The sequence below is a fragment of the Chelonoidis abingdonii genome, chromosome 1 (assembly GCF_003597395.2).
Source record: "Chelonoidis abingdonii isolate Lonesome George chromosome 1, CheloAbing_2.0, whole genome shotgun sequence".
Classification (NCBI taxonomy): Eukaryota; Metazoa; Chordata; order Testudines; family Testudinidae; genus Chelonoidis; species Chelonoidis abingdonii.
In genome coordinates this window covers 96,098,028-96,124,970 of record NC_133769.1, presented here as the reverse complement: position 1 = coordinate 96,124,970, position 26,943 = coordinate 96,098,028, and the positions used below count along the sequence as shown (strand labels likewise).

The 26,943-nt window shown below is 50.1% G+C and overlaps 1 protein-coding gene across 3 annotated transcripts; it reads right to left on the bottom strand.

Annotated features, from left to right (window-relative positions):
- Positions 1 to 381: 381 nt before the first annotated feature.
- On the bottom strand, positions 382 to 25,435 carry NAGA (alpha-N-acetylgalactosaminidase). 3 transcript variants are annotated; one of them, XM_032787049.2, is made up of 9 exons: positions 25,178 to 25,435; positions 14,213 to 14,390; positions 9,543 to 9,717; positions 9,092 to 9,269; positions 8,074 to 8,168; positions 6,943 to 7,104; positions 6,274 to 6,471; positions 5,535 to 5,678; positions 382 to 4,686 (listed from the first exon to the last, which is right to left on the bottom strand). In XM_032787049.2, exons 2-9 carry the CDS (start codon positions 14,365 to 14,367, stop codon positions 4,504 to 4,506), a joined length of 1,290 nt encoding a protein of 429 aa, XP_032642940.1. In that variant the 5' UTR covers positions 14,368 to 14,390; positions 25,178 to 25,435; the 3' UTR covers positions 382 to 4,503. The 3 variants fall into 3 exon arrangements, with proteins under 3 accessions (XP_032642940.1, XP_032642950.1, XP_032642956.1); XM_032787059.2 differs by having other exon boundaries at positions 2,446 to 4,686; positions 25,286 to 25,435; XM_032787065.2 differs by lacking the exon at positions 25,178 to 25,435 and adding an exon at positions 17,157 to 17,178 and having other exon boundaries at positions 2,446 to 4,686.
- Positions 25,436 to 26,943: the final 1,508 nt, after the last annotated feature.

Here is a 26,943-nt window from a genome sequence, read left to right as displayed (position 1 = left end):
TAAGCCCTTCTTTGAACTTGCAGCAGGAGCTGTTAGGATGGACAGGGCCACTCTCACTGCTGTCCTCCAGCTGGCTGCTCCAACTCCCAGTGTCTACCTAGTGAAGAGTGAAAGGAAGCTAGTGCCAACTTTTGACTCCTTAAAACTCCAGTGAGTGATGTGTGCTGGGGAAGACTACTATTGCTCTGGGAATATTTTCTGGCCAGTAACAAAGTCAACAAAGGAATTGCACTGTTTATATGGGTCCTACACAGAACTCATGTTCTCTCCCCCTAGACAGTGTGAGGACAGAGAGTGGGTCTGTACTCATAACAACTCGACTTGCTCCATTTTCTTTATGGCACAAGGATAAAAGGAAGATCTAACAGTGACTCTTAAGACTTTCTCCTGCATAAATTTGTTGTTTTTATTGTAGACAAAGTTACAGATTTGAGAGAGGACTTTTCATTACAAAAAAAAAAAAAATTGATTGTGGCAGTGAAGCCTGAATGCTCATTAAGAATTAACCTTGCCTCATAATCACTTTCAAACTAGGCCCCGCTCTGCATCAGCTCACCCTCTATAATGTACACAATTCCATTTCCTAGCATGGTTTTATAGCACTGGCCCTCCAGCCTGAGATGGCACATTACAAGTATGAGTGATAACTAGGGTGACCAGATAGCAACCGTGGGGAAAAAAAATAGATGACTAGATATGGAAAAAGTCCCCCAAAATTGGCCTGTCCCTTTAAAAATGGGACATTTGGTCACCCTAGTGATAACCCCTGTGCTAGCTGGTAATATATTTTACGCTGCTTAGTCGGCCAGCAGCTCCAGTAAAACTTAGAGCTGTGACTCACTTCTCTAGTTAAAATAAAATCGAGCGAGGAAACTACTGTCCTGCCTACAGTGCTCAAGTGCAGTTCCTCTTTTATTTATTTTCAGTGGAAAGCAATGTTTGGAGTTCTCTTCAGCACCTGGCTGTTTCTGCAAAGCCTGTGCCGCTCCCTACTGTCATTGCTGGTTGGGGGAAACTTTGCAGGGAACACAGAATGTCTGTCCTACAGCAGGTGTCTAGCCCTTTTCCTTGCAGAGGCAGGCTTGAAAACACAAACAGCTGGAAATCAATGTTATCAGCTTGCTGAAGTGGAAAGGAACAGGCAGCTGGCTTCTACTTCTGCCCTAGGAGGGTTGGGGGGACCTAGCAGAGATTCTCCCAAACTTGTCAGGCCAATCTTGCAGCTTATAGTATACTAACAAACCAGTATTGATTACATTGTGGGGGAAGGATCACCTGACAAAAGACTTATGGTTCTGTCCAAAATGGCCAAGGCCGGCTCTGCTAGCAGCCAGTCAGTACCCAGCTTTTTTTAAAGCATGGGCCTCTCCCATTGTATAAACAGTACATTCTACTGCAGTGAGACATTATCAGAGCCCTAGGCAGGCTGCTGTATGGGAGGGAGAGAGCAGTGGAGAGCCAGTTGCTGGTGTCATTTGGTGCATGCAGAAGCATTCCACACATTTCTCCAATCCATATCCTACAGCCTGTCCCATTCATCCAGCCTAGCGGGCCCCTAGTGTTCTGAAATGTTCTTCCCACTGAGTAAGGAGCTAAGCCCATGCTACTGGAGGAATTCTGTATCACTTCACTTGTGCAGAATTTCTGTCCCCCACAGATTTCTTTGCTTCCCTGCAGAAAAATGACTTCTGATGGGGAAGCCGCAAGAGTGGTCACACATCCCTCCCTGGCAACGCACGCAGGTTGGTTCAGGAGCCCAGAGCAGCTGGTAGAGACATAAATCACTGCCAGGAGGGGAGGGGAGCTGGGCAGTCATATGTATGTGAGAGAGAGACACTCTGTTCCTCTTACTTGCTACTGCGGCACACTTGGTGTGGAGGGCCAGGGCTTCAGGATGTTTCTGAGGAGGTAGGCATGGGGCAGGCTCTGTCCCTTCAGGCAGAGCAGAATGTAGCAGCTGCCTGGTTAGTGAATTTTCCCAGGAGTATAAAACAGCTGTAAAAGTTTTAAGGCTCCTTTACATTGCCAGAATGGTGTAAAGGATAGTGTAGCCTTAAAAATGCTTATGGTGCTTTACTGATTAGAATTGGTCCAAATTTTTGGACTGAAAAAATGTGCTCCATGAACTGTTTGCTGCTGACCTTTCTGGTGATGGTCAGTAACCAGTACAAATTGAGTTTGATTCCCCAGCCCTCACTTGCTGTTCAGTTGCCTATGATGTAACACTGAGCATATGGCTGCATATATTGGTTGACTAATAACTAGAAATAAAGGATCAAACTGAGCTACATTACTATTAGGCAAGGGGGTCTGGGGATTTCCCCAATGCTACTCACTTGCCTTCTCCACCCATTGTATTGTTTAAATAAATTACCTAGATAATTGAAACCAGCATGATTATGTTATTTTGACAAATAAAATATGCTGAATTTTGCAAAATTTTGATATTGGGCACAGAATTTTTAATTTTTTGGTGCAGAAGTCTCCCAGAGTAGCCCATACCCCACTTTCCCCAGCCCTGGAGCTGTCAGTTTGGGCCCGCTGGGATGAAGAAGATAGGCTGTTTTCCTTCCAGTTACAACGTTCCTCTTCTGCTCATACAAATACATTATTCAAACATTAATTCTCCAGCACAACTTACACTGTAACACATAGCAACAGGGTTCCCTTTCAAACAATAGAGTGCAACCAGCTGTGGCTCTGGTGCCCACAATGCAAGTGACAGGCTCCTAATGCAGTCCCCTGGCAGTGTATTAATGGCTAAAAGGCTGGTCATGGAAATGTACAAATTCATACACAACTGCCTTTCCTTGAGAAATCCTGGAATGTTGGCCAGCTAGAGAAGGAAGGGAGCCTGTCCCCATCCAGCAGGAACAACCAGCTCAGTTGCTGGGTAGGCTAGTGCTAATACGAGGCAATTCTCAGCTGGACAAGATTGTGGGTGCACAAGTGTTTCTGAGCCCCAGTCAGGCAATGAAACAGACACTGTACACTGCTGCTTTCTCTGCTGCCTACATTTAGCAGTGGTGGTTTTTTAAAGATGATAACAAGGCATAAATCAGTGGACAATACTGTAAATCTCCACCCTGTTCTGTGAACTAACTGAAGAGACAGGCTGGGTGGAGCAGAAGCCAGGGAGTCCTGTTTAATTTCTGCTCTGCCAGTGATTTACTGTACAGCCTCCCTGAGCCTCAGTATCCAGCACCAGGGCAATACTAAGGGTCACCCAGGCTGGGATTCTGTGATGATCAGGCTCCTATTTGTAGGGCACTTGGAAGATGTTAAGTGCTAAATATGACTAATTATCTTCAGGTATGGGAGGGGTATTGTCCCCAGTTTACAGACAGGGAAACTAAAGCTTGGTCCACACCAAAGGTCCTCAACTGATTTACCCTTGTGGGCCACATATGCAGCTCTCTCTGTGTTACATGGGCTGCATCCACACAATATACATACTACCTGTATGGCTGTGAGGATGTCACATGGGCCACAGCTGAGTGCTGATTGGGCCTTGGGTTGAGAACCACTGGTCTACACTTAAAAATTAGATCAACCTAGCTCCATTGCTCAGGGCTGTGACAAATTATATACCCTGAGCACTGCAGTTAGGTTGGTCTAGCCCCTGCTTTTGGCATGGCAGAAGAATTCATCCATCAACCTAGCCACCCGTCTCTTGGAGAGGTGCGATTAACACCACCAATGGAAAAGCCCCACCCATCATTGCAGGAAGGGTCTACAGGAGGGTGTTGCAGCCCCACAGGTGTGCCACTGTAGCAGAGGTAGTGCAGACATCGCCTTTAGCAACTGCTGAGGTAAGTGCAGAGGCAGCATTTAAATTCATGAGTTTCTAACTCCCAGGACCCTGCTCTTTCTACTGCACAATGCTGCCTCCTACAGGCACTAATGGTTTTACAACTGGAAGGGGGTGAGTTCTACTGCCTGAAGTTGTCATTCTAAGCGAAAGAAATGGTAGGAAAGTTCCCTCCCCAATGGAACATGTGATTGCCGGTATAGCACTTCCAGGGAAACTCGCTCCTTGTGACAGGTACGTCAGGGGTCAGCTCTAAGGCCCTACTGCAAATCTAGGGGAAATGACCCCTTCACCGAGCTGCGATACTGCCTTCAGCCCCTGCTACTCTAGCGCGGGCTCAAAGCCAAGTGTTCAAGTAGTGAGAATTATCAAATGCTCACAGTGACTATGTTCTGCACTTGCCTGGCACCATCCAGGGAAGGGTCTCAAAGCACTTTACAATCAGTAATGAATTAACCCCCCTCTCATGCCTGGGAGGGAGGTGGTAATTCTCTCTGGTTGACAGAGAGGAAAACCAAGGCACAAAGAGGTTATGTGTAGATCATTAGTTTGCGACTGAACAAGCAAAACGTCTGTTCTATGTAGTGATGGAAACACTCAGGGGAGTCGCTCCTGGCCAGAGAGCAACATGTACCCATCGGGGCTGGATAAAATCACAGCTGGCCCCCCATCCTCTTCCTTTTTGATTCGCTTCACAGTGCAAATGGGTGGAAGCCCTTCCCCTGGGGGCGCTGTCTGACAAAGTCCAAGGGTTGATCCAGGTACATTGTGGGATAGAGGTACCACATGACTACGCCCGAGGGGTTAACGATGACAGTGAAGTTCTCTCCAGCCTTCAGGCCACTGATGATCCCGCCGCTGTACACATCCTGTGCCTGGAAGAGACGTGGTGGTTACCAGCATTTGCATGGTGCCTCTTATCCCAAAGTATGTAAAAAAACCCTTTACTTCCAAGGCAGATGAGAGATCCCAGGAAGTGTTGCCTGCTCTGGCAGGCCGAGTAAGCAGCTGTGCAGCGGGGCACAGTAACACTACACAACAAAGGCAGACTACTGTATCCAGCCCCAAGGGATTTTGATCAGAGGCTGCAGGAGTGGGAATGATTCCATTGAAAATACGCAGAGTCAGAATGATCCCAGGAAACCCAAGGCCCATGATAACGCTCCCCCTATCACCTACAAATCTCATCCACACACTGACCAGGCCTAACTCATTTTGGTCTGTGAGAGCCACGGGGACCACAGCCTAACTGCAAGCACACCATCAAAGTCCCAGAGCCAGGCTAGTCAGTGACTTGCCACCCAATCCCCACCCCACCCCAGCACCATCCTGGAGTAAGAAGAGGGGCAGGAGCTTTGTAGCTGTTTCCCCACCCCCACAACACGTAGGGCCCAGTTGCCCACAATCAGGACTGCAGCATTCAGAGTCCAGCCTAATCCCTGGCATGACTGTGCCAGGGGAGGGATGAGTCCCAGCATGTATGGTGGATGTAACTGGGTCTGTGGGCTTGGCTTGTGATCTCCAACAGTATTACATGTTGTGTGAGGCTGAGGGTGGAAAGACAGGACAAACAAACTACATTCTGGGGAAGAGAGTAGGAGAGGGACTCCAAACTGCAAAGCATCGTGTGTGAACATGGGGGCTGGGCTCCCCACTCTGCGGAGATAAGGGGCCCGCGTGGCAGGGGCGTTGGGATGGGACCTGCTGTGCTTTCCCTGCTCACCTCGTACACGGCGCTGGCAGAGAAGTTGAGCTTGCTGAGGGAGGTGGTGTAGCGGTACGGCATGTCTGTCCGCCGGCTGAGGAAGACCAGGGCACTGGCTGAGTGGGAAAGCGGGCGCAGGAACACCTCAATACGAGACTTCTCCTAGGGAAGCACAGGGGCAGCAGAAAGAGGGAGTTTAGGTGCATCTCCAGCTTCTCTGCACCTCTCCCTGCAGCTGCCACCCATTCCCCCAAATGCTCATCAGCTCTTGGGATGGCTCATGAACCTGACCTGGCAGGGGCCTGGAAGCAGCACAGATCACATCTCTTTGTTGGGCATGAGGTGCCTCCCCACACACTGACACATCAGCCATCAGCAGGAGGGAGTGAACTGAGGTTGTTTGATGGCCGCCCTCCTACCCACCAGTGGCCTCAGAGTCAAGATTAACCCTTTCCAAACCAAGAGAAAAGAAAGGGCATGGGAGGACAAACCAAGCAGCCGAGTCCGGTGGAGAGGGAATGGAGGAGGGGAATACTAGAGCTGTTTAACAAGCGAGTCTTAGTTCAACCCTTCCCCTGGCGAAACCTCCCCAATATTATGCTAACCCCATAAATCCTCAGCTAACCACAGCCATTCCCTGGCTTGGCTCGGCTTCACCCCTGACACCCAGCCAGTCCCTCTCAATGGCTTCCCCCCCCATCTACGCCCCTCTCCCTGGCCTTTATGCAGTTGGTTTCCCACATGTGCCCTTCTGTACCCTAAGGACTCTGCGTCCCTGGATTCCCAAGGGGTCCTGGTTGATTTTGATCATCAGCCGGTTCTGCAGAATCTCCCTGGAGCTGCGGGAGAGGGTGCGGAGGTCCGTGGACATGAAGAGTGGGGCGGCCAGCACCGTCCATAAGGCCATCTGGGATCGGGACTGTTCATCACTGAGGCCAAAGTTTCCAATGATCAGCTGTGGCACAGAGGGGGAGGAGCCAGACAGTGGGGTGGGGCGGAGGGGGAGAGAGTGGAAGAGCAGAAGGCAGGGGTACACATTAGCAAGAAACTGCTGCTCCCAGTGGCAGGACCCAGCCCATGGAGAGCACTGGCATCCTAGCAAGCCCTTTCCCTCCCGCGCTGGTGGAGCATGCCCAGCTAACACAAGTCGTAAAGGTGTCCAGCCCCATCTGTGCTCAGTGATGTTAAATATGTATGAATTAAAATACTAACACGTTTAAACCCCCACCTTGTCCCTAGTCTAGACAGGGCTTTTCAGGGTGGATATGGCATGAGCGTTAGGCAGCTCTGGCAGCCTACAGACCTGTAGTATGGTGTGCCATGGGCTAATGAATTCCTGCCAGCCATGATCTCCAATTCTACACCCTGCTTCTAGACAGGAAATCCCTGGAGACCCTCCTCTCCACCATCAACAGCCCAAAGTTACCATGTCTGGGTCATTCCAGTGGCCAGGGCCATTCATCGGCTGCAGCACATCCTGATTTGCTGAAAACCAGTCCACGATGGAAAGGATGCTGTTCCAGGAGTCCTGAATGTCACCATAGTTACGCCAGAGGTTACAGATGTTTGCCAGGAGGGTGTAGTTCACCTGGAAGAGAACAAGGTGTACAGGAGGAGGAGCTCAGGTGAATGGGAGAGAAGGAGTGTGCCCACAGAGCTGTGGGATGCACTTTTGTCATGGGTGGGAGAAAAAATACCCCCCTGCCACACGCTCCCACTGTACTTATCATCGCTAGTTCAGAAGCCACCGGTGAGACTCACTAGGAACGCTGGGCTCAGTTCAGAGAACCGTAGTGGCCAAAAGGTGTTGATGGATTTGAGGGAATTCAAAGAAGTGCAACACCAAGCAACTAAGATGCAAGGTGCCTCATTTGTGGGGAAAGCTGAACAGCCTGGCTAACCAGCTAGAGGCAACTGGGGGTGGGGGAGGGCACAATGAACATCCGCGAGTACACTTGAAGACTGTAAGCAATGGGGCGGGGGGAGGGGGATTGTTCAGGGTGATCCAAAGGCCTAGAGTGCAAGTGGGGGTGGAATGACAGTGTGCCAAGGGAAAACTCATGCTCCACTGCGGAGGAGCCTCCCAGGGGAGTGGGTGGAAGGCCAATCATTGGAGACATTTAAAACTGGACAATGTTCTGAAGAATACATGGGTGGGGGATGATCCTGGGTTGGCTGGGATAGGGATGGACAAGAGGTGTCCTACAGGCCTCTTTTCCACATTTAACTTCAGCTATTCTCCTGCAGACATCACCAATTTTCAGGAGTGTCCTTTTATATTAACAACCCAGTCCAAAGATTGGTACCACTGCCCTTCCTCCTGCACCTCAGCCTGGAATCCTTCCACGTGGATCCACAGCCTGTCTGACAGCTCACAGTTCCTTTGGGAGATCAGTGCCCACAAGCCAATCATAGCAACTGGGGTGGGGGAGGGGTAGGAAAAGAAGGCATTAGGAATTCATACAACGCTGAATAAAAGCTCCTCCCCAGGACAGTCAGTGCAGGATGATTAGAGGAAAATCAAAGGAACCCCAGGATCTGCCAGGGCGAGCCTTACCTTGGGTGGAAGCCCTCCTCGATAGGCTGGCCAGCTACAAGAATAGGCAATAGGGCGGCCTGTTGCATTCAAGGCCATTGCCATTTTAGGGTAGCCTTTGAGAGACAAGAAATCCAATTAGTCAAGGAAATGGCTGGCATTGACCGGGGGAAAACAGCAGCACTTTCTGGAACGATCACTCAGATGAACCTAGTTACATGGATTTTTAATGGGCTATTTTAAGAGACACACAAGTAGAAAGAAAGGGGCTCAGGGATGGTGGGGGGAGAGGAGAGGTGAATAACAGAAGCTGCCTTCTTTAAGAAATCAAATATTTGAGGGCTTCTCCATACATACTCAGATCGTGAGGCTGAAACCTATCCCCCCACACCATCAGAACTGCCAAACCACCAGGTCCCCCACCAAAACACAGACCCATCAGACAAGCCACTCTCCGGCCACCAATGGGATTTCTGTAGAAAAACAGCTCTGCCTTATGGCCAGTAAGGACAATCTCCCCTGCGCCCCCCACGACAACATCCTATGCACGTGTAAGGGTCTTCTCTGAAGGTTCTGTAGCCCCACTGTAAAGTAGGTATTTTGGACACCTTCTAAAATCTCAGCTAGGGATCTAGCTTGGAGGTGAAGATCCAGAACGGGAGGCACAAGGAAATGAACCTAACAGGACATAGGTTTGTGACCGTTAGCAGAGAGGTTCTGAACCTTTTACCAAGCCACAGTCCCACATTCAGCCATTTCTGCGCACTCCTCTTGAAACATGCCACCAGTGTCCTCAGAGACTGCCCCAGTTCCCCGGGGGGTCATGGGAAGCACCATGAGTTATGGAGATGGGGAGTAGGAATCAAGATGGCAGCCCTGTTCCCCTGATACATGCAACAGCCCCCATCTGGGGTGGCTCACAGGCTGCAAGAGCCTCTGCTTTAGCATAAAGAAAAAATGTCTTCTCAGTTTCTCTGACACCGAGGACAGTAACAGTGGCGTGGCTGCAAGTCCACACAGCCTAGGAGACAGTCTTTACCCTGGGCCTGCTCATCTTCTGATGAGTAGCAGCCATCCAGCTTCAGCATGTCCACGCCCCACTCCGCGAAGGTCAGGGCATCCTGTTCGACCAGGTCCAGCGTGGTGCCTGGGTAGCCACCGCATGTGTAATTGCCCATGTCTCCATAGATGCCCAACTTCAGTCCCCGGAAGTGCGCCTGTGCAAAGGAGAGGGGTGTGAGAGAGCCTGAAAGCCCCTGGCTGCCACGCGGGGCAGGTGTGAGTTTGTGGTGGGAGCATGTCAGAGTGGACAGCGCTTTAGCTTCTCTCACTGTGCTACAGCGTCACCTTCCACATCTCTCAGGTCACGGACCTCATGCCTCAAGGCCACAAGATGTGATGTGACTGAAATAACGAGAACCCACCCTGCTCCCCATCCCCTGTCCCTTCCCTCTCTGGATCCTGCCTTTACACCAAAAGAATCAGCTCACATAATCTGCCAGGGCTTTGATCCCACTGGGAAAACGCTCGGGATCTGGGATCAGTTTCCCCATTGCGTCCCGCTTCTTCGCCATCCAGCAATCATCTATGTTCACATACACGTATCCCAGCTCCTTCCAGCCATCATCCGCTAGACGATCTATCATGTCAACGAAAAGCTTCTCACTACCTCGGGGACGGGGAGAGAGAGAACAGGCTCAGAGCAGGCAGAGGTAACAAAACAAACCCATTATTAATAACAACACTTAGCACCTGCTCCTCTTTATCCCCAAAGGCTGCTACAAAACCCATGGAGTCATTCAACCTGTAACCAAGATGGAAAGGACCTTTTAGGTTCCATCTTCCCCTGTCACTGCCAATGCAAGGGTCTGGTCTCCACAGCAGAGTCTCAAAGGCTTTGTCCAGTCCAGTTTTAAAGGACTCCAGCAATGTCCACTTCTCCTGGGAGTCTATTACCCTGTCCACCAGATCTCATCAATAGGAAACATTTCACATTATTCTTCCTTGTAGCTCGCAGAGCCTGAACAATTCTAAGGCACTTATCTGTCCCCCGTGACTAGTATCTGAGCCCCTCCCAATGTGCAGTGCATTTATCCCCACTACATCCCTGTAAGATAGGAAAGTGCTGTTATCCCCATTTTGAAGATGGGGCAACGGAGGCTCAGGTCACATAAGGAGTCCATGGGGAGCAGCAAAATGAACCTGGGGCTCCCAAGTCCCAAACTAGTGCTGTGACCACTGAACCACCCTCCCTCTCTTTACTCGCCTTGCTGTCTACATCCTTCATGCGTTTGTCAATAGAAGCTAGATCTCTCCCTCAGTCCTCGTGGCCTGTGCAGACATGCAAATTTTGTCCATTCGCTCTCTCCTTTCAACCCCATCAGCAGGTTTGTTCTTTAAATTCTCTCCAGTTTCTCAATCTCTCTCCATTACTGAGGTCCCAGAACAGAACACGGAATTGTCAGTGGGGACCTCATGAGGCCTGTAGGGAGAGGGCCTAGCCTAGCCCCCTCCCTCGTTGGCCATGTGACCTCCGCCTGGAGTTTGTCAGCTCCTGGACTCCAGACTGAACCTTGGGGGGCCCTATCAAAAGGGCTATGACTCATATTGCTGCCAAAGTCCCTTCTCCCCATTCCCAGCTTTCTTGGAGCTAGGAGAAGGGACAGAAGGAGTTAGATACTCATACTGGGAACAACAGGGACTTGGGAGTCTTCTGCATGAGGTGATCTGGGTCTGGAGAGAGACAGTGAGCGTGGATCAGGGAGTCGCCATTGAACTCCCACTGCTCTGAAACTCTAGTTGCATGGATTGGGTAACTGCAGGGACCAGCATACAGAGAGAGATCGATCCAACCCCACATGTGCTGCCAAGAGGCAGCTGAGACCAGCAGGATTCCAGGCCAGGGAATAGCGAGCCTGGCCAGAGTCTGGAGAGCACCCTGTCCCGCCCAGGGGTGAAGAAAAAACGTGAAGGTGACTTTTATTGAAGTCAGCCAATGCCACAGTGCTGCAACACTCCATCTCAGGACACACAACCTCAGCCTAGCATCTTCCTTGGGAAGAAGGGGTTGGAAGAGTTTGAGAGTGTGCGGAGGTGGGGAAATGGCTTATTTATCCATGTTTATCAATTAGTTAACTGTAACCCATTCCTTCCCTAGATCCTAGCTTCCTGTTCCTAATAAAGTCCCCCTTTGTTATGCAGTTATTTCTGGTGTGCCATTCCTTTGCTGGGCTTCGTTTTATTTACTCTATTGTCCCCTGCGTACTGGGCTTTCCACCCCTTGCCAGCTAGTAGTATGGTTACTGACTGCTCAAGGGCTGGCTCCCGGGTGGACCTGGCACAGCAAGGAGTCACCTGAGTGGAGACACCAGGAAGGAAAAAGCCAGGCAACGCAAAGAGAATGGACAAGCTCCAAATAATGGTGACTGATGGGAGAAGAAGGGGGGGGGGCTTTGTCCACCCCTCCGGGGGAGTGGCTACAGTTATGATTTGTATTACAGTAGCATCCAGAGACCCCAAGCAGGACCAGGACCGCACAGTGCTGGGAGATGGTGCCCATGCAGAAGAGCTTGGTGTCTGAGACGAGTTGCTGTGAGGGGGTGTCACAGAATGACCACAGGGAGGGAAGGAGGTTGTGCGAGAGTCACAGTGACAGGAACATATGATTATACAGACTAGCTAAGTGAAAAAAAATACATGGTCGGGGCTCATTTATATTATATGTAAATCAGCAAGCCCTGTGGGGCACCAGTGCTGTGATGTCTCTGCATACTCAACTCCAAAGCACGAGTCCTTTTGCAAACATGCCACACTGCAAGATCATCATCCTCCACCTTCCCTGACTGTCAGCAGGATCAAAGAGCGAGAAGGGGAGGCAGGGAAATGGCTGCTTGATCATTTTACAGGGCTGAGAGGGACGGGCTGACAATGTTTCAGACCTCAGGCTGGTGCTACAGAATGCCCTTTGGCCTTTGCTTTAAGCACAGTACTTCTTGGTGGCCTCAGCACAGAAAGGAGCAGCATCCTGATTCACCCTAGTGTGGGGGCCCTGGTGTGTTTCTGCTGCTGGAGAGAAAGGAAGCATTGTCCCTCCCCTTCAAAAAAAGTGTCTTGTTTCTATGGGAGGTGTTGAAAGGGCTGCTAGGATTCCATACACTGGACAGGAGATTCCCAGATTAGGTTTGACATTTCCATGAATAAGAACAGCAAACACGGAGACACCAGCTGGAGTACAATTAGGAGGGATGTCAACCCTGTGGCTTCAGGTCATACGTGGAACATCCCATCCCTCCTGTAAGGAGAAGGCCGTTGTCTGCAGCCATATCGTAAGACCTAAAGCCTAAGGCCTTCGTCTGCAACCAGATTAAAAGAGCAGCCGAGCCTCAGCCATTAGCTGAGAAGCAGGAAGTCACATCCTCACATTCCATCTAAATTATATTAAAACAATGTAATATCAGGCTGTTAAGAAGGCTCTCCTGTCCTAATAGCACCCACCATCACCAGATAAAGAAACAGATCTTAAGATGATTTAAAAAAAAAAAGCAAAAAACCCTTAGTTTGATAGCATCCTGTCTGTCAAGAAATCACTTATCAAAAGTTGTGGTTGTGAAATCCTAATTTCTTTATTGTTTTGTCATTATGGTCCCCACTTCTCTATTGTTTATCTGTACGGTCTCTGTGTGGTTCTTTAATTGTTTATGTCTGATACATAATTTAATTTTGCTAAGTGTAAATTAAGGTGGTGGGGTAGGATTGGTTAAAGAATTTTGTTACACTATGTTACGATTGGTTAGTAAAATTTTAGTATAATGATTGGTTAAGATATAGCTAAAAAGAACTCAAATTTCACTACATAAACTGGAGTCCAAAAGGAAGTTCTTTTGGAATCAACTCCAGGACACAGCCCCAAAGATCAGAGCTCCCAGACCTCAACACTCGGCCAATGACACCATGCAGAAACTGGAGTCCCCCAGATGGACCTGATCCTTACTGGCCATCAAGAAAAGTTCTTCTGTCTTACTGGGAGTGGTGAGCACTGTATGCGTAATGTGTGCATTCTGTTTTTGGTGATTGTTAATAAACAGAGGTTGTGTACTATATTACTGTAAAAGGCTCTTTCACCGGTAAAAGGTCCTGCAGAAGTAGTATACACCTGGAGCCCTACGTACTGGGAAAGGGTGTGGGTACTTAAACTGACCAGGTTAGTTACACCCTGAGCCCTATGAATTGGGTAAGGGTAGGTGCTTTTTGCCTGGAGCCCTACAAATTGGGAAAAGTGGGGTGCCCTAATGTGTGCAGGTAACACTTCCCCCAATTGGGGCCAGGAAGAAGTGTCCCTCCAGGATGTCATATTGCACAATTAGGTGTGTGCTGACAATTTTAAGTCTTCCTCTGAAGCATGAGATGTTGGTACTGCTAGCGGTGGGAGACAGATGAGATGGACTAGCATACTGACCCAGTGCGGCAATTTCCATGTTCCTTCAGTGGCTTTCCCAATGTTTTAAAATTACTTTTCATGGCACGGAGATGTGATGGTGCAGGGGTTAGCAATCTTTGCCTCACATCTGACTTGAGTCGTGAGTGAAATGAGTCTGGTTCTCTCACCTCAGAACCTTCTGAGCAGGATGCTATCGCACAACTTAGCTCCTGCTTCTCTGCAGCCTCCCCAAAATGTCTCTGCTCCAACCTTCTACCTACCACCCATGCCTTTTATTTCCCCCAGCTGCCAAAGAGCTGGTGGGGGACTCATGTCCAGGGACTGAGAGTCAGTGAGGGGTGGGGAGGAGACAGGACATGGGAGGGATGGACTCTGACCGAGGTATCTCTGAATGGGGGGGAGGAGATGAAGTGGAGGGGGATGCTGGTGCTGCTTGGGGTGTCTCTGAGTGAGGTGGGAAGGGGCACTGGTTCAGCCCAAGGTTCAGAGTTCCCCCTCTACCTTCGCTCTCCAAAGCACTGAAGCCAAAAGCTATTCAAACAGAGCACTACAAAAAGGTGATGCTTTAGCCCTTAACATGCAGAGGGGAAGCGTGGGAACTCCTCATGGTGCCCTCAGCTGCAGGGCGAGGCAAAAGTAGGGGCAGTTTGCCTTTTCTCTCCTCACACCTCGTCGTCTCCACACAGAACTTCCAGATGCAGCCCCTGGTGTTGCCTCACTCACCTGATGCAGTTGTCAGGGTCCGTCTTGCAGTCAGTGTTGCAGCGAAATCTCTCCCACGCCAGCCAGCCCATCGGGGGCACCCGCATGAGTCCATTCTCCAGAGCTAGGGCACAGGCCACTAGGGCCAGGCCAGAGACAGAGGCTGCCAACTTCATTGCTCTGGAGTGAGAGATAAATACTGACAAGAGAGAGACAAAAACCTTTCAGTGGAAAGAGCCCTCTTCTGCTTCAGAAATCAATGGGGTCCTCTCGGGGGATCCTCCCTCTACAGTAGGTCATCGAGCAGGTCACAGGGCTCCACCCACCCATCCACCACAGACTGTCCATGGAGAGGAACATGATGAGATATGGCATGTCCAGCCCACTCCCCCAACCCAGCTTTATGCAAATCATGGCCCTTTGTTATCAGCTTCAGGCCACCCCAGCCAACCTATCTATGTAGGGTTCTACAGTGGCTCTAGTTGTTAATAACCCCTCTCTGCCTTTGTTTACCTCGGAGGGGAGGTTGTATCATCCACTCATTACTACGTTAGGGTTCCTTCCATAGCCCCACTTCCTCTACCCTCTAGTCCAGCTGCCTGAGAGCATTGTCATTGTTCCTCCACAAACCCCATCTCCAGTACAGCAATCCATGAGAAACCCAGAGCCCTGACTGTAATTATGCATGTTACTACACCACCTGCACCCCAGCATCCCACCCATATGGCCTCCTAATATTCTACCTGTACCCCACTATGCCATCACATACTGTCCTGCTCCCCCAAAACTCCAGAGTAAGATACTTGCATCTTGCCCCACACATCCTTCAAAGCACCATAGTGTCAGGTCCTCCTTTCAATGACTCATTCCGGTTTGCACAGCAATCCTCCTGCATTCACTCCATTACGCCCCATGCACTCCAGTCTGCCATAGCAAAATGGCTTAGTCCAACGCCCCGCCTGTCCCCACAAGCACCTTAGTGGTGACAGCTGAACCCCAAAGCACCACAGTATCCCTACCCAGTGTACTCCAGTGCCATTATCCACTAGCAACAGCCCAGTGCACTCAGATGTCCTGAACATACACTCGCCGCCAGCCCCGTAGTTCAGTGACACCCCCTCCCAATATCCTCTCTGAGCTGGACCATTGGCTTTGGCTGCGGTGAACTTTTTGTTTCTGCTGTCCTGAGGGGGATGCCGTGTTCTCTGGCTCAAGGCTGTAAAGCCTTTCTGCTCCTGGACCACAAGTGTGATGGGAACAAACATGTCATCAAAATCTCAACCACAGGGTAGTACAGACATGAGGCAGAGGAGGGAGTGTGTCTACACAGCACACTAAGCCCAGGCTCTGGCACAAGTTTGAGCCCAAGCCCCACTTCTGTCCACACACAAGCCAGTCTGACTTGAGTAGCAAGCACTCAGCACCTGGGTCCTGCTGTGACTCAGGTCCAAGCCCTGTTATTTTGCAGTGTGGACACAGCTCAAGCTACAGACCTGAGTCAGGTGGTCAGCGTAATGCAGTATGGACACATTAGCCTGGCTGTGAGCCCCGGATCCAGCAATTCTAAGCCCAGGTTTACAATGGAGTGTGGGCTCAAGCATTTAACTTGGCAGCCTCAGTCCTTCCTGGTTTGGCTTGACTTTTTCTAGTCTTTGATCCTCACTTCTGCCTTAGGAGACCTTCAATAATAGGTTGAGTGGAAGAAATATATTTGCTTTGGCTTGCACTGTGTTTATAGTCAGATCCTGCTGCTTATCTGCACATCTTCCAACTGTGTCCCTCCCTCTCCATTCCCACTGCCAAGGTATTAGTCCTGTTCTAGTAATCTCTGTTTTGGTCACAGCACCTTCCTCTTTAGCCATCTCCTGCTTCCTCCCTCCGGCCCATTTAATATTTTGCTGCTAGGATAGTCTTCCTTCCCTTCTGCTGGCCCCAAGTCCCTCCCCTCTTCTTGAACCTGCAGTGATATCTCCTCATGTTCCACATACAGCTCAAACGTCTCCCTGCTCCCCAAGCTGTCTAGAATCTGACTCCACCTCCTACGCACCCTGCCCTGCACTACGCTCTAGCCATTTTTCCCTCCTGACTGTTCCCTTTGGGGGTGCTGGCACTCAAAGCTAAACAGAGGGTTTTGGGAGGCCTGGGCAAAATCTGAAACTGAGGCCCTCCCTTTAAAAAAAAAAAGACCACCACTGAAGGGCAGTCCAGGGGGTAGGGACGGGTTGGAGGGGAGTCCACACTGCACTCACTCTACAGCAGTGGTTCAGCTCCTGCCCCATGGGGTTAGGCCCAGCTCCCCACTCTGGGCGTTGTGACCTGGCACATGGGATCACCGGGCCACTCAGGTTTGGCCCTCATTTTGGAGGGGTCACCAGGCTAAATTCCATGAGTGGTACTGCAACCCCCAGGGACAGGTCTCAATGCCACTTAGCTCTCAAACAGGCGCTTGGGGCAAACTGCCCCTCTCTGGGTGGCCCTGTTAAAACTAGGCCTTTTCCTAAATATTTCCCGGGACTGCTCCCACTGGTTGGGCTACAGTGGCAGTAGTGCTGATGGGAGCACTAGTACAGACAGGCTGCCAGCCTTCTAACCCTGTTCTGAGCACATCTACACAACACAGTGCTTCACTCATGAAAAGCGGTTCTAAAGGGCTTGCATCAGGCGTTTAAATGTGGTCGTGGTTGGAAAAAGTGCAATGTTGTCAACTCGTGCAATTTTATTGCAACTCTTGGAATAGCTGGTGCTTTCCTTCTAGCCCCAGCTCCTGAAGTCATGTGATGATGTGAGATGCTCAGCATTTAAAAAAAAACAAAAACCCTATGGTTTTTAACTTTGGTGGTTGTGGAAAAAAGCTTGAGAACATGACCCCCTAAATGCTATATCCCACAAAGACAGAATGAACTCCAAAAGGTATTACTTTAAAAAAAACCCGATTTAAGCCAAGTGCATGATTTTGGGGGCCTACCTCATGATTTTGAATGCTTGGGATTGACAATGTTGAACACACATGGTTGTGTAAAAATGGTACTATCTTCCTCATCTGCTCCCTGTGGATCTTCTACTCGTCTGTTTATGTTAACGATAAAGACAAATTGCAGGTGCTATTTGCCCAAAGTCCGAAGTGGAGATACAATGTAAAGCAAAGCAGCAGCCCTGGCACTGCTGGGGAATACCTCCAGCATAGAGGGCCCCCCTGGCCAGTCCAGAGCTGGCTCTGCATCTCCCCACCTTTGGTGCAGGACAGTAACAGGGGCTTTCCTACACCCTAGATATCTATCAGTGGCCACAAAGCCTACAAGCACCGTGAGATCCAGAGCAAACGGTAAGACAGTCCCAAGGGCTGCTTAACCTGTGCGAGAGGCTGAACCAGCCCCCAGCAGCTCCAGAATAGGGCAGGGTCCAGCTGCTCCCCCTTGCACTGGATTCTCTGCCAGGCCAGGGATGACATGCAATTCAGCTAGGGGAACATCCATCCTGTCAGGGGCTGTTTGGTAAGGAACTGGAAAAACAGAGTGGCCAGGTAGTCATACTAGAGGTTCGCACACTTCCTTGCTCAAGAATCCAAGCTGTGTGTGTAATCCACATGCAAACGAAGGCCCAGCTTGATAGGAGCTGACTGAAATGGAAGGCAAGGGGCCTGGCTGGAATTGGGGGGCTGAGTGGCCTCACTAGGGGATGGAACAGCTGGAGTGAGGAAGGGGCCTGGCTGAGTGTACAACTCAGCCTGCATAAGGAAGGAGGTGTGTGACTGACTCGGTCTGTTCTATGTGCAGGCAGCAGCTTGCAGAGGGAACCACAGCTTCTTCTGCCTGCAGCACCAAACGGGCATTCTGTGGGCCTGATTTCAGTGGAAATGAGGCTTTTCTGGTTTTCACCCAGTGCACTAGGGTTCTACGCATCAATACCTAGAACATTCCCCGAAATTTTAGAATTGGTCTGGTGCAGTTCTCAAAAGTGACAAAGAAATGCCCTTGAGTGACTGTAGCGCCTTGTAGTGTTTGCCCAGCTAGAAAGAGGAACTTGGTCTAAATAGTACAGAAAGGAGAAGCTGGGGCTGAAGTTTGGACAGCTACCTCTAGGCTTCCCCTTTCTGTTTAACAAGATATAGATCTAGTCTGGAGATAAGAAATCAAATCTTGAAGTGGTCACAAGTTCACAGAGAGACACACAAAGAGAGCAGGGAAATTACAGCTGTACAGACGGTCTCTTTGCTTTTTTGTAACTTTAGCTGCAGACACCAGGGCAACAGACACATTATAAATACCTAGATAACTAAGATAGAATCAAGCATTGCAGGTCTCATTACTTCCTGAGGAGATGGGTCCATATTATGAAAACCTCATTCACTTTAGCTCTAGTCAGCACTGGTGAGGCCTCAGCTGGAATACCATGTCCAGCTCTTGGGGTTTGGCTACACTTGCAGGTGTGCAGCGCTGGGAGTTACAGTTGTCTTCGTACAGCTGTGTAGGGAAAGCGCTGGAGTGTGGCCACACTGACAGCTACCAGCGCTGCAGTGTGGCCACATTTGCAGCGGTGTTGGGAGTTGTGCATTATGGGCAGCTATCCCACAGAGCACCTCGTCCCATTTTGGCACCATTTTGGCGCTGTGGGTTGTGGAAATGGGGCAGAGGGTGCGGGTCATTCTACTTCCTGTCCCAACGCCCCGTGATACATCACTTCACATCCCAGCAATCCCTGTTTTTCCGTCTATGTTTGGCGCCATCTTGACTTTCTCAACGGTTTCTGTGCGCCATTTCCGGCACATCACGTTTGGCAGTTGAGCTATTCCTTAAGATCCAAAGTGATGAGGAATTTGACGATGACAGCGAGTGGCCTGGCGCGTGTGACACTAAATTGCTTCTGGCATTCATGGAAATGCTCAGCACCGTGGAACGCCGCTTTTGGGCTCGAGAAACAAGTACTGAGTGGTGGGATCACATCATCATGGAAGTCTGGGATGACGAGCAGTGACTGCAGAACTTTCGGATGAGAAAAGCCACTCTCATGGGACTGTGTGCTGAGCTCGCCCTCACCCTGCAGCGCAAGGACATGAAATTGAGAGCTGCCCTGCTCATGGAGAAGCAGGTGGCTATTGCAATCTGGAAGCTAGCAACTCCAGACAGCTACCGATCGGTCAGGAACCAGTTTGGAATGGGAAAGTCGACTGTTGGAATCGTGTTGATGAAAGTTTGCAGGGAAATTAATTGTATCCTGCTAAGAAGAACCGTGACTCTGGGGAACATGCAGGACATTGTGGATGGCTTTGCACAAATGGGTTTCCCTAACTGTGGAGGGATGATAGATGGGACGCATATTCCTATTCTGGCACCACTCCACCTAGCATCCGAGTAAGTTAATTGGAAGGGATATTTCTCTATGGTTCTCCAGGTGCTTGTGGATCACTGTGGGCATTTCATTGACACTAACACAGGCTGGCCTGGAAAGGTGCATGATGCACGCATCTTTCGGAACACTGGCCTCTTCAGGAAGCTGCAGGCAGGGACTTTTTTCCAAGACCAGAAGATCACCGTAGGGGAAGTCGAAATGCCCATTGTGATCCTTGGAGACCCCGCTTACCCATTAATGCCTGCATGAAACCGAACAGGGAAGCTGACAGGAAGCAAGGACGGTTCAACTACAGCTGAGCCGTGCGAATGACTGTAGGTTTGCTTTTGGCCGTTTAAAGGGCGTGGCATCTCTGTATGGGAAGCTAGACTGGGGGGAAAGCAGCACCCGCGGTTATACCGCTGCTGTACCCTCCATAATATGTGAAGGGAAGGGTGAAAGATCAGTCAGGCATGGACCTCCGAGGTTCAATGCCTGGAGGCTGAATTTGCACACTAGAGAGCAGGGCTACTAGAGAGGCCCAGCACACGGCTTCAAGGATTAGGGATGCCTTAGGAGAATGAGTGCTGAAAACCACAGATGTTGTGCCTGCACGGGAGGTGAATGGCAGTGTTACAATTAGTCGGAACTGGTTTCCTAAGCGATTTGCAGTGCTGTTGCTTTCCTGGCAAGTATCTTTGACTTCCTGCAATTAATAAAGACTGTTTTCAAGCCAAACATTTATGAAAAGAAAATACTTTGAACAGACACACAACATTTAGGAACCTAAAGGCAGGACGGGAGGTGGGGAACTGTACAGTCACAGGTTGAATATGCCTGTCGGAGATGCTGTTGCAATGACTGCTGCACTGCAGATGTTATATCTGCATGGTGATGGGTTGAGTGCAAGGGTAAGAGTCGTGTTCCAGGGCTGATGTGTGAACGTACAGGTGCTGGGGGCAGCTGGTGGTGGTAAGAAACCTGACGCTGAGGAAGGGGTTTTGAGCTGACATTGGGACAAAGGGAAAAGCTTGGGACGTGGGTGGGCCGCATGGTAGTGCTCTGCCTGCCTAGCTACGAGCACCTGGAAGAGTCCACCACTTGGCGCGCCAGGATGCTTTCAGCTGCTTGTGCTTTTCTCCGGCCGCGCATTTTTCTGGGGTATCCTGCTTTTCCTTTCCATCGCAGCTGCACTTTGATTCTCTTGCAAGAGCACAATAACTGCTTGAGCAGGCTTCTTTGCGGTTCTTCTGGAGGTTCGTGAGTCTTTGAGCTGTGAATAACACGGGCAGCCGAGAACTCAATTGTTGCTGCTACAAAGAAAGCACACTTAACAGAAGCAGCAATTGTTATTCAATAGTTAATCCCACACACTGAACGCCAGGTAAACATTTCTCCACAACAGTATAATTTTCCATACCAAAGAGAGCGCACAAACCCACAGGAGCCCGATGGTGAGTAAGGCGGACTAATTGCTGCAGGGCTACCTCACTGTCCTCAGGGTTTCTGTGCACCGGGGAAAGCAAACAGCTGCAGGGCACCTACACTGAAATCACTCCCAACATTTCCACAGGACTGACCTGGAAAATATCTCGGCTGCTGCAGGTCACCTGGAAGAGCGGAGGTCTTCACAGCAATGCGGATCGCGCCCGGCCCCATCGCTGCCCTGTTGCCAGCAATGTCCCCCCCCGCTATTCCACATCTAGGCATGCATGCATGCAGCAGAACCCTCCTCCTCCCCGAAAATTATCCACCTGAAAATAAAGCCGCTTACCGCGGAACCCGCTACTCGTTGTCCTCCACCAAAAGTACAAGGCCTGCTGCCGGACGGCTCACCTCCTCCTGCTTGAGAAAAGCTCCTGGCTGCATGCTCCAGGCGACTTCGGGGTGTCTCCCCACCTCAGTACCCTCACTCTCGATATCCCCTCCCCTCTGCCTCGCTCTGAAGTGTCCATCGATCCTCAGATTGGCGGTGGGCTCACCCCCAATTTGCGTCAGCTCCTTGTAAAACGGCAGGTTGGGGGCAGCACCTGAGCGGCGGTTCCTCGTGGGCTTGCATAGGCACTCCGCAACTCCTCACTTTAACCCCGCACGCAGCGCGTCCGGTCATGGCTCCTTTCCAGCATGGCCCTGATATCTCCCATAGTATTGTAATTCCTATGTGCAGTGCAGCTGGGACTCACAGCTTCTCACCCCAAACACTGAAGAGGTCCACAACTCGCCATTGCTCCATGCTGGGCTCGTTTGGTCTTGGAGGCATGGTCACCTGGAAAATTCACTGATTGCACTCCCACCTGGCTGAGCAACAGGAAGGGAATTTTTAAATCCGGGGCATGTAAGGGTGGTCACCTGAGGCCAGGGCAGTAAGAAACTGATGAGCAGAGTGGCTCAACAGGCATTCTGGATACCTCAAATACCTCTGGAGCATACAGCGTTTGGTGGCCCTACTGCGGAGAGCGCTGCATCCAACAGCGCTGCAGTCGTTTTCCCAGGCCAAGGTGGAGTGCAGCCAGCACTGTAAGCCAGGAGATACAGCGCTTAGTGCCTTGCAAGTGTGGACGTGAGTGATGCAGCGCTGTAATAGCACCACAGGCTGCAACCGCCAGTAGCAAGCCTGTGCTCACACTAGGAAAAGATGGGACAAACTGAACAGAGTCCAGAGGAGAGTGACAAAAATGATAAAGGGTTTAGAAAACCTGACCTATGAGCAAAGGTTAAAAAAACTGGGCATGTTTAGTCTTGAGAAAAGAAGACTGAGCAGGCACCTGATAACAGTCTTCAAATAAGTTAAGGGCTGTTAGAAAGAGGACAGCGATCAAGTGTTCTCCCCAGCCACTGAAGGGAGGACAAGAAGTAACAGGATTAATCTGCAGCAAGAGAGATTTAGATCAGATATTAGGAAAATCTTTTGAACTGTAAGGATAGTTAACTGTAAGGGAGGTTGTGGAATCCCTGTCACTGGAGGTTTTAAGAACAGGTTGGACAGACACTCGTCAGCAGGCATGGTCTAGGTATACTTGGTCCTGCCTCAGTGCAGGGGGCTGGACTAGACAACTTCTCCAGCCCTACATTTCTACGATTCCATTACAGTTTCCACCCAGGAGGGCCCACACGGAGTAAAATAGCAGGGGAAGGGATGCTCCTTGTCAGGACCAAGTTGTACTGCCAGACCTGTGTAGACAAATCTAGGGCAAAAACAACAAGCAGTAGCGGTGCAACGTAGGTCAGGAGTCAGGTGCAGCTGCAATCTGTGTGCAGTAAATTGGCATTAATGAAGGGTGAACAGTAGCTAATCTGAATCCAGTCATATACAGCAATGTGTTTCTTTTAGGAAAAAAGTAGGCCCTTGTATATGGGTCAGATTGTAACCATATCACCAAAGTGACTGGGCTGGTCCCAGCAGAGAAATAGAGAAATCAGAGCACCCATCTGCAGCTTACCCACCACCGGGCAAGTACGTTCAGGTTCTCGAGGTCACAAACTCCTCCCAAAACATGAAGGAGAAAATGATTTATACCCTATTGAGATGCTGGGCTTATACTGAATGCTAAAGAAAAGTGGTGTGTAGGCAGCTGCATTTGTCCCGACAATAAAAAGTAAAGAGAAGCAGAACTCCTCTGCGGTCTGTGGCTGGAGCACAGGACTGGCTGGAGACATGTCTCTAACTTCTGCCACTGACATGCTGTGTGATCTTGGGCACGTCTGTCTGGCCCAGATCCTCTGGCATCACTTTCCCCCATCTCCAAACTGGGACCAACAACGTTGTCCACGTTTCTCTAGTGCTTTGAGACCTTCAAAGCAAAGGCAGTACAGAAGTGCAAAGTGTTATTTTTTTTAATGATAAAGGGGACGTGTTAAAGAAAGGACTGGGACGTGGCCTGCTCTAAAAGCTCAGGATCATCTTCTCTCATTTGATCTGTGCGCAAAACTCCAACGGATATCACAATATGATCATGGAGATGCTGAATGTGCCCCCTAAATTCTTTAATACAACTGAATGTTCATACACTGCTCCTTCCTAGGGGCCCCAGCCCAACACCAGGGAAATCAACAGGAGAATTTGGCTTGACTTTAAGGGGCATTGGATTTTGCAATCTCCCCTAAGATAAAATTGGGAAAGATTCCCAGAGATCTGAGGAGGCTGAGGCCCCCACCTTGAGGAAACAGTAGTAATCTAAACATACTTACAATGAGGGGATAAGAAGCTCAGAGACCTGGGGAAGGGGGACATGGAATCTTTAACTTTTAGTTTACTTGTCCCAAACTAGACCAGGTCAGTAGCAATAACAAGTTGTTCCCATCTGAAGGCTTTCCCTGAACTGCTTGGAGCATTGGAGGGTCTCAGGCCAGCTCCTACTGGGACAGATTGTTCACACTGCAAAAAATCACCTACACAGCTTGCAGTATCAGCAGCGCTCAAGAATTAACCAGGTCTAGAGTCAAGTGAACTATTCATTATGAACAACATAGATAATGAATTTGATCCTGGTTTCAGGAATTATCCATGATTTTGACTCACCTTTGTCATTCATAATTGTGCAAATGAACACATGCTAGCCTATGGGGTGATTGTGAATTATTCATTTCAGTTATTTATTATTCAGGGTGCGTTACTGGTTCCCCAAGTCACATGGGATCGTTTATGCTCCCCAACTCAAAAGACCAAAACTTTAACAACAAAATTCCTGCTCCACCACAGACTTCCTGTGTGACCTTGGGCAAGGCACTTGGTCTCTCTGTGCATCCTTTCCCTATCCATACAATGGGGATGCCAACACTTCCCTACCTCACGTACATTAAAGATGGTGAGAGATTCAGATACTAGGATGACAGGGACCATATAAAGAGGGTGAACACTCTTGACACCAACTGTGATCCCCCTTGTCTGCATCTGAATTCGAGTGTTTACATTAGGAGCAGCCACTCCCCAACACTGTGCAAACAAAAACAGATTCCAAAAATGTTAAACAAAGAGCCAGGCAGGGGACAGGCTGAGAGGAAAAAGCAATCCAGGGCTGGGACAAATGTTTGTGAAACATTTTCCCTCCAATCACTCAGTACTACGTCATGAAAACTAGGTTATTTTTCATCTTTAGGACTGGCCCTGTCTTGAAGTACATTAATGCAGGAAGCTGGTTCAGTATGTCCTGTACCTACTCTGCAGGTACACTGGTCTCCTGTGCTAGTAAACTGGCACTCTTCACCAGGGGAACAAAAGAAAATCTGAATGGCAGGATGGTATTATTGCACCTTATCAACAGAAAAGGAACAGTCCCTGGATAGGAATTGACCATAAACCAACTGCAGTCTCAGACGGGCTGGAACACGGCACAGTCCGTGCGAATGGAGCAGTCTGCATCTAGGACCCCAATTCAAACTCATCAACCACAGGAAACTAAAGAAGCACATGGCTGAGCTCTGCGTAGGCAGAGATGGAAAGACGTAGCTGCCAAACTAGCAACCCGAAGTCTGCAGCGCCTCATCCTGCAGGATCCCAAGGCACTTTTAAGGTTGTACAGCCAGAGCCCCCACCTACCCCACTGCCAAGCAGCCGCCTTTGGAGCGAAGGAACAAGCAGTATCAGCCCTCCGCCCCAACCCCCGAGCGCCTGCAGCCCACGGAGCCTGCCTGGGCCCCCGCGGGCCGGACCGGCTCACTTACCCGGGCGGAGAGGGACGGGCCAGGCGCTGGGAACAGCTGCAACACAACTGAGCTTCTAGCCTGGCCAGGAGAGGGCGGGCAGCCACGTGATCCCCAGCCGCTGCTCACCTGACCAGCCCGATCGGTGACTTCGGGAGGCCGGGCGGGCAGCGCGTCAGCTGTGTCCCGGTGCGGGTGGGGAGCAAAGACGCCCGCTTCCCGGCCAGGGCAGGCTCCAGGCCCCAGCGCGCCAAGCTTGGGGCGGCTCCGGGGCGCCTGCGGGAGAAGCGGGCGTCTTTGCTCCCCACCCGTAGCTCAAAGTGTCGGTACACTGGCCCTGTTCCCGGCACCCAGTAGCAGGAATCGGAAGCAGAAGGACAACGCCCTCCCCATAACCCTCCCCTTCCCGATTCCGCATTGTGGGGCCTCAGGCTGTGCCATCGTCATAACCTTGAGCGAGCAGCCTGGCTGCTCAGGACAGCAAAGGTGAAAAATCCGAATGGGGGTGGGTGGGTAATAGGCGCCTATGTAAGAAAAAAACCCCAAAATCGGGACTGTCCCTATGAAATCTGGACGTTTGGTCACCTTAGGCGGAGTGTGATTGCTGAGCCTGTGATCAATGCCAGGGAAGAAAGGTGTGTTGTCAGCCTGGGCACACAGTATTTACTTCTCTAGAGATGATTGTGGTTCTAAAGGCACTGTTATTATAGCTGTAATATGGTAGAACTTAGAGACTAGGGATCCACTGCATCAGGCCCTGTAGTCACCTTGTGTCTACACACGCACAATCATCCCGTGGTTACAGTACTAGCTTAGGACCTGAGAGACCCCATGTTCGATTCTTTCGTCTGCTAGACTTCCTGTATGACCTTGGACAAGGCCCAGATCCTCAAAGATATTTTGGTAACAACAATGACAGATAGATGCCTAAATATCTTTGAAGATCTGCACATTAGGCATTGTCTACACTGCCACTTACAGCGCTAAAACTTTCTTCACTCAGGTGTGAAAAAACACATCCCTCAGCGATGCAAGTTTCAGTGCTGTAAAGTGGCAATGTAGACAGTGCTACAGCACTGGGAGCTATTCCCCTTGCAGAGATGTTTTATTACGGTGCTGGGAGAGCTCTCCTGCAGCTGTCTACACATACCCTAAGTCTCTGTGCCTCCAGGGGCACTGGAACAATTTTTATGCTGGGGCCCAGAGCCATTGAACCAAACTGTAAACCCTGTATATAATGGAAAACTCTTCAAGGCAAGAGTGCGGCAGCACCCCTAGTTCCAGCACCTATGTGTGCCTCTGTTCGCCACCTATAAAATGGCTCTTCCATACCTCCCGGAAATGCTGTGAAGATAGATACTGTCCCGTTGTCTCGAGTGGCTTGAGACCACACGTGCCAACCTCAGAGCAGACTGCAAAGAAGCAGGGCAGAGACCCCAGACTGGTGGTATATGCTCAAGAGGACTAACATGTCACTCAGGCAAGCTGGAGTTGGTGGTAGTTGGTTGCTCCCCACCAAAGATCTCAAAATATTCAGGTTTTTCCCAGTCCCAAGAGACCAGTCACTTACCCTGGGTCAATTTGTATCTTAGGCCTGGTCTACACTACGCGTTTAAATCGATTTAAAGAGTGTTAAATCGATTTAACGCTGTACTCGTCCACACTACAACGCCCTTTATATCGATATAAAGGGCTCTTTAAATCGATTTCTGTACTCCTCCCCGACGAGAGGAGTAGCGCTAAATTCGATATTAACATATCGGATTACGGTTAGTGTGGACGGAAAT

Excerpts from the sequence above, each read along its gene's own strand:
- NAGA (XM_032787049.2), bottom strand. The coding sequence starts at position 14,367 with ATGAAGTTGGCAGCCTCTGTCTCTGGCCTGGCCCTAGTGGCCTGTGCC. Across the intron at positions 8,169-9,091 it reads AGAAGATGAGCAGGCCCAGG|GCTACCCTAAAATGGCAATG; the intron begins GTAAAGACTGTC and ends TGTCTCTCAAAG. Across the intron at positions 5,679-6,273 it reads AGGGACGCAGAGTCCTTAGG|GAGAAGTCTCGTATTGAGGT; the intron begins GTACAGAAGGGC and ends GTGCTTCCCTAG.